This window comes from Phoca vitulina, unplaced genomic scaffold (genome assembly GCF_004348235.1).
Source record: "Phoca vitulina isolate PV1807 unplaced genomic scaffold, GSC_HSeal_1.0 scaffold23, whole genome shotgun sequence".
Classification (NCBI taxonomy): Eukaryota; Metazoa; Chordata; class Mammalia; order Carnivora; family Phocidae; genus Phoca; species Phoca vitulina.
In genome coordinates, this window is record NW_022589726.1 from 8,714,701 (window position 1) to 8,732,869 (window position 18,169).

Here is an 18,169-nt window from a genome sequence, read left to right on the forward strand (position 1 = left end):
ACAAGCTCTAAAATATACAGGAAGACTGCATTCACAAATTCACAAATTGAGTTAGGTGCTTGTGAACACATTTTTCTAAAAAGACACAAATGCCAGTCCTTTTATCAGTCAAGTAAATTCAAACTCTAAACGATTATCAGAGTCCCTGGTAATTATCAACCCCTGATCCTGTGCCAGTCAGACGTCCCTCTCTGTCCCCTTACACTGGTTCCATCCCCCCTTAGACTTCCCCACACATCCAAACTCCATGCATTTACCACTTCGTGCTTTTGGTACACTCTGTGCTTCTGGTACAAACGATAATAATGGATAGATGAAAATACAGTTGAAAAAAAGAAAAATCAAGTTATTTCAAAATAAAAGGGGAAAATAACAGCATTTTTACTAGACACTTGGGAATCCATCAGAATCTATGGAAAAATATCAAATACAACACATGCTAACTTTTTGTAGATAGACATATATAAATATACATAGATGTGTACGTATATCTACATCTGTATCCTCCTTCTCTAGCTATTTCAGACAAGTACCTGGCTCGAGAGAAAACCCTATTCAAAACCAGTCTATTCAATGACACCCCTGCTTTCTGTATGGACCGTTATATCATTACGATAATTAAGCAACATTCTGTTTAATATACATTAGTTTGAAACCTTCTTTAGTAAACAGCAAGAGTAATAATTTGGGGATAACAAAAAGTGGTATAATAAAACAGGAAGAAGAAAACATGGTATTTACTTTTAATAACAAACAGAAGAATGGAATTTAAGCCATTCCTTTTATTATCTGAAACTAATGAAGCCCTGAAAATTGCTTTATGAAAGCAAACACATCTTAACTTGGAATTAAAAAAAAAACAAAACTGTAAAAGGTATCACTTTATATATAAAATGTGACAGGGTAAAGAAACAAAGTAAGGCAACTAACTTTCACATGCACCTAAAAAGCTGTCACAGGCATTTTATCAAAACATCCTTGGTGCCTCTATTTGCCATACCTGAACATACTGTTCGGCCATGCTGCATGTTAATAAAGAATACAAAACAAAAATAAGGACATGTTAGCAGAATAAAACATAAAACTACTGCATGGAGAATTTAAAAATTAATTCACAAGCTTTTGTATCTAGAATTTAACGTGGGTCAGGGATTTAACACTTTTAACTCAATTAACAAACCATGCAGCTCTTAGCTATGAATGGATGACCCATGAGACAGATTTAATTTGTTAAAATATTTTGTCCTTCTTAGATTTCAAAGCAAGTTGTAAGATCCTGTTACAAAAGTGTCCTTTTAAGTCAATTTTTAATGCACTTATTAGAGTGACGCAGCATAAGAGAACAAAGATATGTCTTTTAGGTTGTGTCTCTTTGATGTAATTCTAAAAATAAGGATTTTAGTCATTATTTAGCATCAGGTAAAAATAACCACTGTCAAAATGAAGTGCTACTTCAAATCCAGAATAAGAAAACTAAGTTTGTAACATAAGACTGGTACTATACATTGCAACCGAATAACTACGAAACTGAGTTGTTCATAGTTCTTAGTTCCAATCCTATAAGCTTCCATTTAAAACTTTGCAATATAGTCAAAAACATGACTACTGGCTCAGCTCCACTAACATTCCAGACGCATGCGGCAAAAGGGCTAAGCCGCACTCCCGCACTTACTTCGCTTCTGGGACACAGCCTGCAAGCATGCAGTCACGATATCGCAGTTTCTCTGTACTTTGTGCAGAAGCCTGTCTTTTTGCTTCAGCTGCCGAAGTAACTTTGCCGACTGAATGCCAATTCTGTACTTCAGCTCTCGAAGGATTGTCTTCAGTTCATTCGTGTCTATCAGTAAAGAAAAATTAAAATAAATACCCAGAGAGGAATACAAATTCCAATGTAATACTAACCATAGGATAAACATCTAGAACATCCATTTAAACCAGGTAATTCTGGGTTCTCACCCAGGATTACGTGTATGTATTCAGCTGAGATATTCTTTTTATTTTTTTTAAGATTTTATTTATTTATTTGAGAGAGAGAGAAAGCAGGAGCAGGGGCGGGGGGGAGGGGCAGAAGGAGAGGAAGAAGCAAACTCCCCCCACTCCCCTAGGAGGGAGTCTCGATCCCATGACCCCCAAGATCATGACCTGAGCCAAAAGCAGACACAACCCACTCAGCCACACAGGCGCACCCAGCTGAGATATTCTGATCAAATAAGTCACTCACCCATTTCCTGCCCTGTCACTGAAACAAATACTGTAAGATAAATTTCATCCCTGAAGCTATTTGCAACATGTAAGCAAAGACTCTTGTCATATTTAGCTCTGGTTACAAATTTACCTTCCATTGCTGAAAATTGGCATGTATATTTTGTATCATTAAAGTGCTCAGATGGTAAGCTTATAAGAAAAGAATCCTTTTGAGTCTGTCACATCAATGATAAACCTAATAGCTGATAACAAATGTTTTTAAAAGCACTCACATGTTTGTACATGATCAGTTAAAAGTAAATAGTAGAACCACATTTTCTAATGTAGATGAATATAGCAATATTGGTTTTGTTTTAAATATACAGTCTTCCAATAGCTTGACTATTAGGTACAATATTTCATTTTAGAAACTCAGCAATTTTTCAAATATGATAGAAAATACATTTCCTTTAAACGGATAAATTAAGGATAATTCTACATTCATAAAATTAATATTCCCAACAGCTGTTTTTCCACAAGTGAAAAAAGATTTGGGAATCAAAACTATCGACAATCTTTATATGAATAATCATTACAGTTTGGGAGTTCTGTTCGTCACACTTTTTTTTTAAAGAACTTATTATTTATTTGATAGAGAGAGAGACAGAGCACAAGTAGGGGTAGGGGCAGGGGGGAGGGAGAAGCAGGCTCCCTGTTCAGCAGGGAGCTCAACACGGGGCTCCATCCCAGGGCCCTGGGATCACGACCTGAGCCAAAGGCAGACACTTAACCAACTGAGCAATCCAGGCACCCCTGTTTGTCACTTGATATTATCACTAGTCACTACAGTGTGACCTGCCAGTCAGGCAAGAAGCTTCCACTCAACCTGGCATTGGCTAGGCCCTCATTAAATGTCCTGTGTGGGATTTGAATCCATTCATTTTTTTTTTTTTGAAGATTTTTTTATTTACTTATTTGACAGAGAGAGACACAGCGAGAGAGGGAACACAAGCAGGGGGAGTGGGAGAGGGAGAAGCAGGCTTCCTGCTGAGCAAGGAGCCGGACATGGAGCCCGACATGGAGCCCGACATGGAGCCCGATCCCAGGACCCTGGGATCACGACCTGAGCCAAAGGCAGATGCTTAACGACTGAGCCACCCAGGAGCCTCTGGATCCATTCATTTTTAAGAGGATTTGGAGAAACTAGCAGGGACCAGAAGAGAACAAAAGAAGTGTTCAAAAGTAAAAAAAAAAAAAAATTTCCAGAGATCAAAGAAAATGAACTTCAGGGGTCTGTATAACAGAAGTGCAAGGGGGGTCCTTTAACAGCAGTCGTATTTGACCACATCATGGAAAATGCATTTGACCTTAAAAAGAACTCCCTTTGGATCAAGCAACTATCTTTGTGATTTTAGGCAAGGTAGTACTGAGTCTCAAATTCTGCTTAGCATACAAGATTATTCTGAGAAACAAATGTGAATAGTCTTTATAAACATCAATATAAAGAACACTAAAATAAGAATAAGGGATTATTATGAGGAAGAGAACAAAGGCCAGTTATTTCTCTTACCTTGAGTTTAAACATGGTGGTATATAGTGGGAAGTAAGAGCACATTTACATTAAATGATAATATTTGTGCTTTAAGGACAATTACATATGGAAACAAGTTGCAAGAGGAGATCAGAGGGCTCTTCATTCCTAGATTCCTTCCATAGAGCAAAGAGCCTTTCTTTGAATGTTTAAAATTTTTCCTTCCAGAAAGAAAAAGGGTAGGAATATCAACATCTTGCATTTACATTATAGATTTCTTCCAAAAAAGAGTCATTTTTAGTGACTGTTAAGGTACCTACAGCTCTGTGATTCTCTGAATTATATGTATTGTGCAATATGGGGAAAATTTTCAGAGGTGAGTTTAGAAATGTCTTCTACAGCAATATCTGCTGATGTATTTCTGTCCTGAAGACAGAAATAAGGTCTCCTTTATCTTTGTATGCCCCACCACATCAGCCACTTTTGCTGTTAAATGAGTGTTAAATAAATGAGCAAAAGTGAGACCATCAACTGACAAGGAGTGGAGAACCTCTTCTCTAAGGCATTCTGGTGTATACGATAATAATAAAAATACTATCTAACATTTGTTGAGCATTTTACAGACATTAACTTATATAATTATCACCACAGCCCTCTCTCAGGTTAGATGTTATTATTATCCCCATCTGTAAGTGAGGAAAATGAGACACAGAAAGGTTAAAAAGCTCGTCCAAGGTCACACAGCTAGGAATGAAGAGTGGCAGGCTCTCAGCTCCAGCATTCTGACCTCAAAGTCCACCTCCTTTATGAAAATGCTGAGAAGAGAGCCAAGATTTCCTGAGAAATCATTTTCACACCGCACATAAGTGAAGGACCTACACATGCTAAATATCTTTAAATAGGTGCTACAGCAAAATTCCTAATAGAGGGAAGAGTGAATTAACACACCAGTTATCTGCATTATATGAAATTCTTACTAAGCATTATGTTAGCAGGGACATTTTTTGACCCTGAAAAAAAATCAAGTAATCTAATAAACTATAAAATTATTTATGCAGGCAGCTGTTTTCAGGTGCTTCCAACCTGTTTCTTTATTCTTAGTATTCTAATGATCTTCATCAATAAAGGGGTGTCTGTGTGTAAGACTATTAGAATATGGCACTTTTGTTCATTCTAATAGGGTTCATTTGAAGGAAAGAAAAGGTTAGCAGGCAACTAACCATAACAAGAAGACTGAGACTTGGAAAAAACAGACTCTTAGAGGTCTTATGAATTAACAGAGCGGTCACTGGTTTGAAATCCACGTGCAAAGCTGTACTGTTACCTCTTCTTTACAATTTAGCTTGCCAAATTTCCTCTTCCAAAAGGAAATTACCAATCCCCAGAATTTGCTCAGGAATGAAAAGTGAACAGCCTTGTAAAAACAGAAAGCCAAATCATAATTCCTCAAAATTGACTTTGTTGGATTCTGAAAGAACTATTGCCCTAGGGAACTCTTGGCATAAACAGACACTCTGAGAACAACCAAATAACTGTATAAAATGAAATGGCACTCTTCCAGGCAAAGTCCCAGGCAGGGAGAGGAAGGTGGAAGCCATTTGTAACAATCAGCTGGGAGGGAAAAAGAAAAAACAAAAAACCTTTGCTAGGAAGCCAAAATAGGAAGTTGAAAGCTGTTTACATAGATTTGAGAAAGCAGACAGATTTATTCCTTCTCTGGTGTGTGTGTTTTTCCCCCTCGCTGGCACCAGCTAGACTGATTACAATTAGGAGTCGGGAGACCATTCTATAGTATCCTCTCCTTCCTCCCTCTCCTGGTAATTTAGCACAAGGACATTAATTCAAGAACCTAGCATCTGTTTTCCACATCCCACTTCATTTTGTAAATTGAAGTCTTGATATACCTATAAAAAGGGCAAGTGTAATAACCGTGTTAGTGCCTGAAAGGCAAACTATTAGGAACCGTTGGGCGGGGTGGAAATCTCAATTAGGACGTGAGCATCAGAGTCTGATAACAAAAGAAATACCAAATTAGCCTCTGCCCACCAAAAGCAAGGCCATTTTCAGATCGACCTTTCCAACTGAAGGTACCAGCAGTCAAATCCTGTGATAGTGCCAACACAGTAGGGCCCTCCACTAATCCTCCACCGACGGGGGGAACATCCACCTAGTGAGCTTCCCGAAACCAGACAGGCCGGCAGAAATGGAATTCATCCGCTCTGCTTAGAAACTGCATTATCGGATTATTCTGCCTCACTAGTGAAACACTATCCTAGTACTGTAGCCAGGGGAGGGCGGATTAGGGGAAGGAAAAAAAAAAATCAGCCGCCGCACGAGTCGCCTCTCTTCTCCCGGCGCCCCCTAGGTAACTTCTGATACACGTATCAGAAACTCCAAACCTGCCCTAACAGCTGTTTTGGTGAAGTCAGAAGGTGGACTGCCTCTCCCCTTGGGCCTCCGCAAACACAAGTAGGGGTGAGGAGTGGAGACCTGCCGCTACCACCCCCACCCACTGAGGTTCCACCGGACAACTCGAGAGGGAATGAGGGCGGGGTGGGGGGGCAATAAGAACTAAGTTTAGTCATGAACTGGGGACACTGTGGGCACTAGCGGCGGGTCGGAGGAGACGCCCCAAACGTACTACCTGAGCGCTCGGCGGCTCGGCCAGGGGCACCCCGGTGAGCGCTGGAGCGCGGGCGGACGCGGCGGGGTCGGGTTCCCGGCAGCCCCCGAGTCCCCCGGACGCGGCGCTCACCTTTCTGCCGCAGGTACTGCATCTGGTGCCGCTGGCTCGGCCGCTCCTGCAGCTCCTGCAGCACGCGCGAGTCGCCGGCGCTGCCGCGGCCGCCCAGGAACACGTCGGAGCCGGAAGCCTCCGTGGAGCTGTCGAGGCTGTCGCGGCGCCGTTGGCGACCCCCGGGCCCGCGGCCCCCGCCCGCCGCCTCCTCCTCCTCCGCGCAGCTGTACAGCTCGGTGAGCAGCCCGCTCACCAGGGACGCCGTGCGGCTCGTCCGGCCGTCGCGCGGCTCGCCGGGCTCCGGGTCCTCCTCCGCCTCCCAGGAGTCCTGGGAGCCCCGAGGCCGCTCCGCCGGGGGCGCCCCTCGCAGGCACGGGGCTCGGGGCACTCCGGGAACCGCTTCCTCCGCCGCGTCTTCCGGCCCTGCCCCGGGCTCCGGGCGCCCCATCCCGCCTGCGAGAAGGCCCTCCATGGCCCGCGGCGGGCGATAGCCCCGCTCCTGCCGCTCCTCCCGCCCTGCCGCGCGGGTCAGTTCCGGGAGGAGGCGCGGCCTCATCGGCGCCGGGGGTGCCCTTGGCCGGGCGCCTCGCCAGCCGGCCCCAGATCCCCGAGACGCTGACCTCCCGGCTGCCGGCACCCGCACCGCGGCCCCGCAGCTCCCGGCCGGGAGGAGCGGAGGGGCGGGGTGGGGGTGCGGCCACGCCTCCGGACTACCTTGGGACACCTGCAGCAGGTGAGGCCCCACTTCTCCTGGGAGCGCTATCTGATCCGCGTCAAGGAGGAGGATGTGGCCAGAATAGATCAGGATGAAGCCTTCAGCCGGAGGGGGGAGGGCGCTCTGGCCGCTGCCACCTTCACTTTTAAGCACGTGATTTAACTCAAAAAGAGGGCAGAAACTCCTGCATCCTATTCAGCCACCAGCTAGAAATCATGCCGGGGAGAGTTCTAAATGCCACTCAATAGGCCGAGGCCGGGAGCTCCCTTCATAGTCCGGGCGCAGTGCCCAGCCCTTCCCACCTTCCTACCTGATCTGGGCGCCTTTCAAGGCGCTCTTAGTTTCTGACAGTAACCTTTCCAAAGACTTGGCATGTACTTGAGATTTAATAACGCTGTGAAGTTTTATCCTTCAGTGAAAAATAAAGTGCTAGATTAAGATCAACTAATTCCCAGGCATGAGACCTAACAGAGAATGAGGGTTTTAATAAATGTCCATGAGATGACCAACCCAATAAATTGGCATGGCTGATTCTGACAGTAAAATCAAAAGTTTACGTGATATCCTGAGAGATGTATCTTTACATTAGATCTCAATGGAAGAACTCTGAGATGCTCCTCCACTGTATGTATTTTTGTGAATTTAATAACAATTTTCAGTTTTTGAGCCCTTGTGTGCCAGAAACTGTTCTTCGTTCTTTGCACAAATTATCCTATTTCTTAACCCTATAAAGCAGGTAAAAAAAAAAAAAAATACTTTTTTTTTGTATTGAGGTATAATTGACATAACATTAAGCGAGTTTCAGGGGAGCCTGGGTGGCTCAGTCAGTTAAGGGTCTGCCTTGGCTCAGGACATGATCCCAGGGTCCTGGGATCGAGTCCAGTATCAGGCGCATTCCTCAGTGGGGAGCCTGCTTCTCCCTCTGCCTGCCCCTCCCTCTGCTTGTGCTCACTCTCCCTCTCTCTCTCTCTCTGACAAATAAAAAATCTTTTTTTTTTTAAAGTTAATTTCAGGTGTACAACATAACACTTCATTTTTTTTTTTCAAAGATTTTATTTATTTATTTGAGACAGAGAGAATGAGAGAGAGAGAGAGAGAGCACATGAGAGGGGGGAGGGTCAGAGGGAGAAGCAGACTCCCTGCCGAGCAGGGAGCCCGATGCGGGACTCGATCCAGGGACTCCAGGATCATGACCTGAGCCGAAGGCAGTCGCTCAACCAACTGAGCCACCCAGGCGCCCTGTACAACATAACACTTCAATATTTGAGTATATTTCCAAATGATCACCAGGGTAAGTCTAGTTAACATCCCTCGCCATACATAATTACAAAGGTAAGTGCTATTTTATCCTCACTTTTCGGATGAGGGAGCTCAGGCACAGAGAGGCTGAATTACTGCCCATCACAAAAAATAAAGTGAACTTCTCTTAAAGCTTAAAGTGTCTGGTTTTCATTATGGATAAATACATATTCCATAATGGATGAATACATATTTGTCTATCTCCTACCACTATTAAATATTTGCCATATTTCTAAAAGGAGCCACAATGCCCCTAGTGAACAACAGTGGTGCTCTATGTTTGTTTAGCACACTTTTTACTTTTCAAGGCACTTTCATAATAGAGCCTGACCCTACAGGTAAAAACCTGATGTCTCTTGGCACTACCACCACAATACTTGTAAAAAGAGAGAGAGCAATAGGACCCTTTTTGAAATTGGAGTTAATATAAGAAAAGCAAAATGTTAATAACTTTTTCCTTAGGTATCCAGAATTTGAAATTATTCCAGAACTATTATTTTAGGTTTTATAACTATATTAACTACTACTACGTCCATTTAATTTTAAAATGTATGAAATAGAAAAAAATGAAATTATTTTGTTTTGTCTTTTGAGCTTTTTTTTTTCTTTTAATTATTGTTTCCAACATTGAAGAGAATCCTGGGAGCCTTCTTTCTTTTTTTTTTTTTTTTAAAGGTTTTATTTATTTGACAGAGAGGGAACACAAGCAGGAGGAGTGGGAGAGGGAGAAGCGGGCTCCCTGCTCGGCAGAGAGCCCGATGCGGGGCTCGATCCCAGGACGCTGGGATCATGACCTGAGCCGAAGGCAGACGCTTAACGACTGAGCCACCCAGGCGCCCCGTGGGAGCCTTCTTTCATATGCCAAAGTTTCCAACAAGCAGGACTTTCATAAAGGGAAACACTGAAACTGGATTTTTTTTTTAAGATTTTATTTACTCATTTGACAGAGAGACACAGCGAGAGAGGGAACACAAGCAGGGGGAGTGGGAGAGGGAGAAGCAGAGCCCGATGCGGGGCTCAATCCCAGGACCCTGGGACCATGACCTGAGCCGAAGGCAAACACTTAACGACTGAGCTACCCAGGCGCCCCTGGATCTCTTTTCTTATTTGACTTCCCAGCCCTTTCTCTAACTCCATCCAGTAAGAGATGTGATTACTAGTCTTCAGCACCTCATGTTGGGTATCTCTACCAGGACCTATGGGTGACGAAATTCAAAGTGAGCTGAAGAGGATGGTGAAAGAGACCAGTAAACACAATAGGTCATTGGCAGTCAACATTTCTAAATTAATCAGAACTTCAAATATTATTTCTCATTTCCCATCAGTACCAAATCACACGAGGAGAGGAAATTGGCAAAATAAAAGATAACAAGGAAAACAGATTCAAGATCCTTGCACTTGTTGGAATGATCATCCCCTAGGTATGCACATGACTCTTACCTCACCAGGGCCAAGTCTCTGCTCTATCATCTTCTCAGTGGGTCTAACCACCCTATTTGAAACTGTGGCTCCCTACCCTTCCTTATTCCCCCTCCTTGTTCTCTTTTTTCCATAATATACTCCACCTTCCAATATACTATATCATCTACTGATTTATTGTCTACCTTCTGCCAGTAAAAGGTAAGCTCGGTAAGGCAGGAATTTTTGTCTATTTTGTTCACTGATGTACACCCATCAAGCTAGACAAAAGACCAACGAACTACCTGCTTTCCTATGAAAAGAGATTCTCATTAAAAAGAATCTTAGAAGTGCTGTTAGCAAAGAGCAGCCCATTTTTGGACCTTACATTACTGCTGCTTGGTGACTGGAAGGCCCCAGGTGAGTTCCCTGAAGCTCTGAAGCCAATTAATTGGCTATAAGAGAGAACTACTGGTCTCAAAGAATATGATTTCAAACTGATCGTGACTAAAGGTAATAGCTAAAATTAAATTTACTATGGTTAATTATGCTACTGATAATAATCAGTATTTCAACTTGTTTAGAACCTTAGTTTTAATATTTAAATAATTATACTAATTATTTTATACCAAATACAAGGTCTAGTGCTGCATTATATTTACAAGGAGCTAAGAAGCATCTGTCTCTAAGTTGAGTACAATTTACTAAAATCTACAGAATGCAATTTATGTGAATCTAGTGCACAAGCTACAGTCTGTGAACATTTAAATTATTTCCAAACAGGTATCAGGGTCTTGTCAATAACTTTCTGATACCCATCATTTAAAACTACCTAACAAAAAATAAAGTGAATTAATGCTTGTTAAAAAAAAAAAAAAAAACCTACCTTGGGCATCTGGGTGGCTCAGTCGGTTAAGCGTCTGCCTTCTGCTCAGGTCATGATCCCAGAGTCCCGGGATAGAGTCCCAGATCGGGCTCCCTGCTCAGTGGGGAGTCTGCTTCTCCCTCTGACCCTGCCCCCTCTTGTGCTCTCTCTCTCTCTCTCAAATAAAATCTTTGAAAAAAAAAAAAAAACTACCTTGGGGTGCCTGGGTGGCTCAGTCGTTAAGTGTCTGCCTTCCGATCCGGTCATGATCCCAGGGTCCTGGGATTGAGCCCTGCATCATGCTCCCTGCTCCGCAGGGGGCCTGTTTCTCCCTCTCCCACTCCCCCTGCTTGTATTCCCCTCTCTCTCTGTGTCTCTCTTTGTCAGATAAATAAAATCTTTAAAGAAAAAAAAAACTACCTTAACAAGACTCTCAACATTTTTGATAATTTGATAATTTTTTTCAGCATGTTCAGACACACACATAAATACTGAACTGCTATGACAAAAGCTTTGTTTATGTTTGGAATGGCCAATTTCTAAAATCTAGCATTTAATCTTTCACTCTAATCCTTCAGGGATTACTCATTCCCAAGCATAAGAGAAATTCAAAAGGTCATTGCTGGGTTTCAGCTTCTGCTCATGGAAGCTCATTTTTGCTCTTTATTTTTGCTGATTAGAACTTATTTATATGCTTGGACTACAATACAATCTCTATTCTCAGTTTAATAACTATTCATGAAGAAGACTCATATTTTTCAATCCAAAAAGTTGGGATGCCAGGTAAACAAAGGATTTTAGTACTCTTAAAAACAATCAAGCCGGGGCGCCTGGCTGGCTCAGTTGGTTAAGCGACTGCCTTCGGCTCAAGTCATGATCCCAGAGTCCTAGGATCGAGCCCTGCATTGGGCTCCCTGCTCTGCCTGAAGCCTGCTTCTCCCTCTCCCACTCCCCCGCTTGTGTTCCCTCCCACTCTGTCTCTCTCTCACACTCTCTCTCTCTATTAAATAAATAAATAAAATCTTTAAAAAAACAAACAAACAAAAAAAATCAAGCCTTAGACAAACCTTAGGAAATACACAGTAATACATAGTAGACAGTCAATAAACAAAGGCTATTAATGGTGAATGACATTTAAGTTATAAAATTTGAGTGCTTAGAGGAACTTTGGAGATCTGACTACTGCTTAGTTAATTGTTGTTACACTAGATTTCAAAGTGACAGAATATAACCTTTTCTTTTAACAGTAAAAAATTGTGATTGCTCAATGCATATCAGCTGGGATCCAAACTTCTGATATCCCACCTGTACTCACGTGACATTCTTTGAGAGTGAGGTGTCTGCCATGCCAGCATTTAGGTAGCCACTGACAAAGGGTAGCTAACCTAAAATGACCAAGCTATTTTGTCTAGTTTATTGTTTAGTGCCACATCCATGGTGATTACTTTCTGGTGAGCATAAATATATCACACAACGATCTTCACACTTTGTGCCTATTCTTGCAGGTCCATTCTTTTGCCTCTACCTCAGACCTCCCTATTTCCGATCTTCCAGTCATTTTCTTTCCATACTCATGGGCCAGCCAAGGCCATTCACCACTATCATTGAATGCATATATATGCTAACCTCAGACCACCTCCCTTACCTTTTGGTCAGGTGCACCAATCAAAGTCTTGCCCATTAGGATGGTTTTCTGTTACCACTGTCATTCAAGGCCAGCCCTGAGTGAGGCTGTAATGCAACCCACCATCCATTTCCACCCAGCACCAATATACCAAGCTGTTCTAGCCATAAACCAAGCTTGGACTTTCTCCTCCTCCTTTGGGTACTCCAGTAACCATGATAAGCAATATGGGAGTCTGGGCTACCTTTTCATGCACTTGTTTATGCCCTCTGATCTTGCTCATGCTTGGCTCCAGATGTAGCAGTTCATCACATGGAAAATTACTGCTGATCCTGAGCAGCTCTGACTTGGTAGGTCTAAGAGGACCCAACTCATGATGGGAAGCATGGTCATTTGGTGTCTCATGGCTAAGAGTTTTATCTCTACCAGGGCTCAGTACACCAGGAGCTGTTTTTCAAAAGATGTGTAGTTCCTGCCGTAGATAACATGACCCTGCTCCCAAACCCCAGGGGTCTGCATCGTAATTTTCTCCCTGGGGCTTGTTCCACGTTGCATCTTTTCTCATCAGTGACACCTGAAATATCATAGGGTCTGCCAGAGTGTATGGCCCAAGGAAAAGGGTTACTTGTGTCACAGGTGGGACCTGCCATGAGGACGGACTTCAAGATGTGGATCCTGTAGTTGCACATAGTCTCACTCTCAGAAGGTCCCCACACTTGGCTTTTGCTTTGTGACCACCAACTTGAAATTATTAACAATTTTATCTTTGAACTTGTGTTTTGAAAATAAAGTCCAATGGGACATGTGCATGAGCAGAAGAAATAAACTAGGACAAGCAGTACAGTAAGCAGGGGTCATGCACCAAGCAATTGTCACATGCTCACGCTTCAGGGCAGTCAGGGAGTCTCAGGGCTCCAAGGTGGCCGAAAAAGACCAGAGCCCAGACTAGTGGCAGCAACGGCAGAAAGAACATTGGAGAAGCAGCAGTGGTGGCAAGAGCAATAGGAAAGGAAAGGGGCTCTACACAAGGCCAGTGCTGGGACCTGTTGTGGGGGTCCCCATATGCTCCCCAAATCCCATCTTTGTGATTTTTGCACAAATCTTTGAGAGCTACAATGGGAACTGCTCGCTTTTAGGCAATACACTTTGTCAGTGAATTATTACAAAATAAAAGCACACATGTGAACACTGAAATAAAGCAAATCAGATAATTATTTGAATTATTAGAATTTAGAGTTTAGAATTCTCCAAAGAGTTTAGAAAACTTCTGCAACACGGCAAATCAAATATCCACAAGCTTATAAATAAAAAATAACACCATTTTCACGTGAAACTCCAGATGAACTAATTATTAATGATGAAAACAATTTAAAATTAATTTTTCCTTGTAATTGAAGATGCAGTGATAGAATGAATAGACAGACACCTTCAATTACTATAAAGTTTGAAGTCACTTGAGGTTTCTTGTGCACCCTCCATAAGTTACAAGAAATGTCAAAGGAAACATCACAATGTAACTATCATACCAGTGACAATTTTACAATTGCAAAATTACAATAACTTATGATTTACATTTAAAATTAAATTCATATCTTGGGCGCCTGGGTGGCTCAGATGGTTAAGCGTCTGCCTTTGGCTCAGGTCATGATCCCAGGGTCCTGGGATCAAGTCCCTCATCGGGCTCCCTGCTCAGTGCACAGCCTGCTTCTCCCTCTCCCTCTGCCATTTCCTCTGCTTGTGCTCTCTGGCTCTATCTCTCTATCAAATAAATAAATAAAATCTTAAAAAATTTAAATTAAATTCATATCTAAATAAAACTGATCTGCAGGAAGATTTACATGTATTTTTTTAAAAAGATTTTATTTAACTATTTGAGAGAGAGTGAGAGAGATCACAAAGGGAGACAGAGAAGCAGACTCACCACTGAGCAGGGAACCCAAAGCAGGGCTCAATCCCAGGACGCTGGGATCATGACTTGAGCTGAAGGCAGACGCTCCACTGACTGAGCCATCCAGGTGCCCCTATTTTATTTTATTTTTAAGTAGGTCCCACACCCAGTGTGGAGCCCAAAGCCACCCAGGCACCCCAAGATTTACATGTTTTTAGAAAAATTATTCCATAAGAATCATCAGTTCCACATGTTCTAAAATTTCTATTTGGAAATAATCTATCAAAAATTTTTCCTTTTGTTATACAGCCTATAAAATACTCTTACTAGCTCCAGTAATAGTTACATCGGAAGAAAGATCCTCCTTAAAATTAAAAATTATTAACAAACTTGGATCCTCTGCTGTGGGAGTCAGGTGTCATTGAAGGCCTGGAGCCCCCATCTCCCCTTCAAGACACAGTATGTGGGTGTAGGCTGTTTTTTAAATGACCAAAGTAGTTCAAAAGTTAGCAACCTTCTTACAAGCTTGAGGTAAGGGTGATTGGGACTTTAAGAATAGGATCCTGTTGGGGCTGCTGGAAGCCTGGGGACATCTCATATTACCATTCTTGGGTAGGTTGTGTTTTCCATGGTATCTAAGAGGAGCACTGACCTCTGAACGTTAGTGCATCCCACGAGTCAGATTAAATCCCAGGCCCCTCAAATGCTGTGAATGTTGCTGGTGGTCATTACCAAGATCAGAAACCAGGTATTCCATTCTTGATGGAATACAAGGGTTGGGCAGTCACACTGTGATGGAAAGTGCCCTAGCCCTCGGGGAGAGAGAGCCAGCCACTTGCCAGCACTCAGTGGAGGGTGGGCTGCTGGCTGCCTGTCTGGCCTCTCTCCATAGGCCTGCGGAAGGGCTCCAGGCCCCGGGCCCTGGGCCCCTGGCCAAGGCCCCTAACCCAGAGTACCTGAGCTGTCCAGACACCTGCCTCCTCTTACGGGACTCAGGATGGGAGAGTGTAACTGTGCCCATTTCAGACCTTCCTCTTCTCCATCTTTACCCTGCGAATAAACACCTAAGGATAAACCATAAAAAAAAAAAAATTATTACTATTAATTATATCAAATGAAGTTGCTAAAAGTATACATCTTGATGGCCTAAGAAATGAATTTGGAGGAAAGCAAGCCAGAAAAAACATATTAACAGTCAAGATATCACATTAATAAAGTATCAGTGTTAACTGGATATATAAATTATAACACCAAAAATGTGAATTGTACTTTGTAAGATTATGGTGTTACTCATGTATCACTATAATCCCCATTGCATTTTGTTAGTAATACAATATTTTTAAAAGGATTTATACTTTAACACCTTCAGTGGCACTTTCCCCCCACATTTTTATTTCACACTAGGCCCCGCAGATGACACAGCCGGCCCTGTCTGCTCTAGCATGCTTTCCTGCTCCAGGCCCCACTCAAAGCTGGCAGCCTTTCGTGTCACTCAGTATACAGGCTGAGGCAGTATTCCTAGGTCGAATAAGTTGCATACAGAATACAAAAAGGTCAAACAAGCACTGTGCTTCCTTCTTTGTAATAAGAAAAGCAAGGTGCTGCAATTTGTTTTTACCTCGAAGGCAATGACGTGGCTTACCCCTGGACATCTACCATCCTTTACTGAAGTGCCAAGTCCCTGAATTTTCTTAGGGCCTATCTCCCACTCTCCAGAGCACATGTCATATCAAAGATTGCAGTATGTTGGGGCTCCTGGGTGGCTCAGTCGGTTAAACGTCTGCCTTCAGCTCAAGTCATGATCCCAGGGTCCTGGGATCAAGCCCCGCATCAGGCTCCCTGCTGGGTGGGAAGCCTGCTTCTCCCTCTCCAGCTCCCCTGCTTGTGACCCCTCTCTCTCTGTCAAATAAATAAATAAAATCTTTTTTTAAAAATGCAGTATATTAGCTGTCTCTTGTTCATCCTGCCTGTCATCAATGCAATGGATGGATATGCTATTCGGCAGGATGCCCAGACAGTCTAAATCTGTTTAGACTATGACATATACTTATACAAGAGGTGTTTTAAAATCCCCAACCTGTTAATTCCTTCATCTGTGTCATTTATTATGTTTCCATTGACTGATTTTTCCTTGGTTATGGGTCCATTTTCCTATTTGATATCCTGTGTAATCCTGGGAATTTCATATTGTTGAGCATCTAGATTTTGTAGTTTTCCTTTGAAGAGTGTGGATCCTTGTTCTCACAGGCAAGTTAAATTTCTTGCAGATCAGCTTGATATTTTTGTATTCAAACTTTGTCATTGTAGGGGCACCTGGGTGGCTCAGTCAGTTGTGTCTGGCTCTTGATTTCAGCTCAGATCATGGTCTCAGGGTCATTGGATCAAGCCCCTCACCAGGCTCTGTGCTCAGTGGGGGGGGGGTGGTCTGCTTGAGATTCTTTCTCTCCCTCTGCCCCTCTGCCCCCCCAACCCTGCTCTCTCTCTCTAAAATAATAAGTAAATACATCTTTAAAAAATAAATAAACTTTATCATTGCAGGTATACAGTACTTTTCACTCATGATAATTTAGCCCTACTACTTAGGATATGACCTTTTTGGGTTCTCTATTAAATAGCCCTGATGACCAAAGAAGACTCTCTCCTGGCTGGTTGGATCTCAAATATCTCCTCTGAGAATTCTTACATCTCCTTGGTTATTCATTGCCTTACCTTATGTATGATGGCTTCACCCTACACATGGATATCTTAGTGTTCAACAAAATCTCAAAAAGATATTTGCAGATTTATGGAGCTTTTCCTCCTCTTTGGAACTTTGTCTCCCAACTTCCAGCTACCTCAGCCTCCCCCAAACTTAATCTCTCTCCCCTCAACTCATCTTTGTTCTACATAGGATCCTCTTTCTGGCTCCCTGGTTCAGAATGTGCCTACAAACTAAAAGTGGGGACAATTGTTTCCTTTTTACACATGGATCATAGTCCTGCACTGACTGTTGTCCATTGTGTGAAACATATTTTGTCCTGTTTTCTGGTTGTCTATAGCAAAAAGGTTAGTGTGCCCTATTATTCCATCATGGTCAGAGATGGAGGTCTTAAGGTTATTAAATATTTAAGTTAAAGATATTTTTACTTCAAAGGTCATAATAAAAAGTAGTGTTGTACCCATAATGGAAATTTTATGGGAATTTTTCAACTAATAGCTGGGTTTAATCCATTTTTGCTTAAGGTGTAGGAAAAAAAATTTTTTAATTTAAAAGTGACTTACTTTACCACAATTTATGAAAAGTTAATTTAAATAATGGAAAAATGTTCTTAAAATTTTTTTAAAGACCTTATTTTTAAGTAATCTGCACACCCAATATGGGGCTCAAGCTCACAACCCTGAGACCAAGAGATGCATGCTCTAGCAACTAAGCCAACCAGCCTGATGGGAAAATGTTTTGGGGTTTTTGTGTTTTTTTGTTTTTTTTTTTAAAAATCTACATTTTTTACATTCTTTTTTAAGATTTTATGTATTCATTTGAGAAAGAGAGTGTGCGAAAGCACGAGTGGGAGGGGGGAGGGGCAGAAGGAGAGGGACAAGCAAACTCCCCAATGAGTGCAGAGGCCGACTCAGTGCTCCATCCCAGGACCCTGAGATCATGCCCTGAGCTGAAGTCTGATGCTTAACCAACTGAGCCACCCAGGCGCCCTTCATGGAAAAATGTTTTCAAAAGTGGTAAATCAAATACATAACCAGACACCAAATAATATTACATATTTTATTCTGGATGTGACAAACTGATCAGTTGTCAATTATTGTTCACTACTCCTCTAATAGGAACCCCTATTAGCAATTTTTAACTTTTTTACCCAACTGAAACATTTATGAGACTTTATTCAACAAGGTGAAAAAATATTTGAGCTATTTTAATCTGCGGTTGAACAACATT

General features: G+C 42.3%; 1 protein-coding gene across 1 annotated transcript in view; it reads right to left on the reverse strand.

Annotated features, from left to right (window-relative positions):
* The window catches only part of TBC1D30 (TBC1 domain family member 30), a 78,933-nt gene extending 72,021 nt beyond the window's left edge, over positions 1 to 6,912 (reverse strand). Inside the window, exons 1-2 of the mRNA XM_032420462.1 lie at positions 6,471 to 6,912; positions 1,673 to 1,837 (exon numbers count right to left, since the gene is read on the reverse strand). Of these exons, the coding sequence (XP_032276353.1) occupies positions 1,673 to 1,837; positions 6,471 to 6,900 (595 nt within the window). The 5' untranslated portion in view covers positions 6,901 to 6,912. The remainder of the gene's footprint in view (positions 1 to 1,672; positions 1,838 to 6,470) is intronic.
* Between the last annotated feature and the right edge of the window lie 11,257 nt (positions 6,913 to 18,169).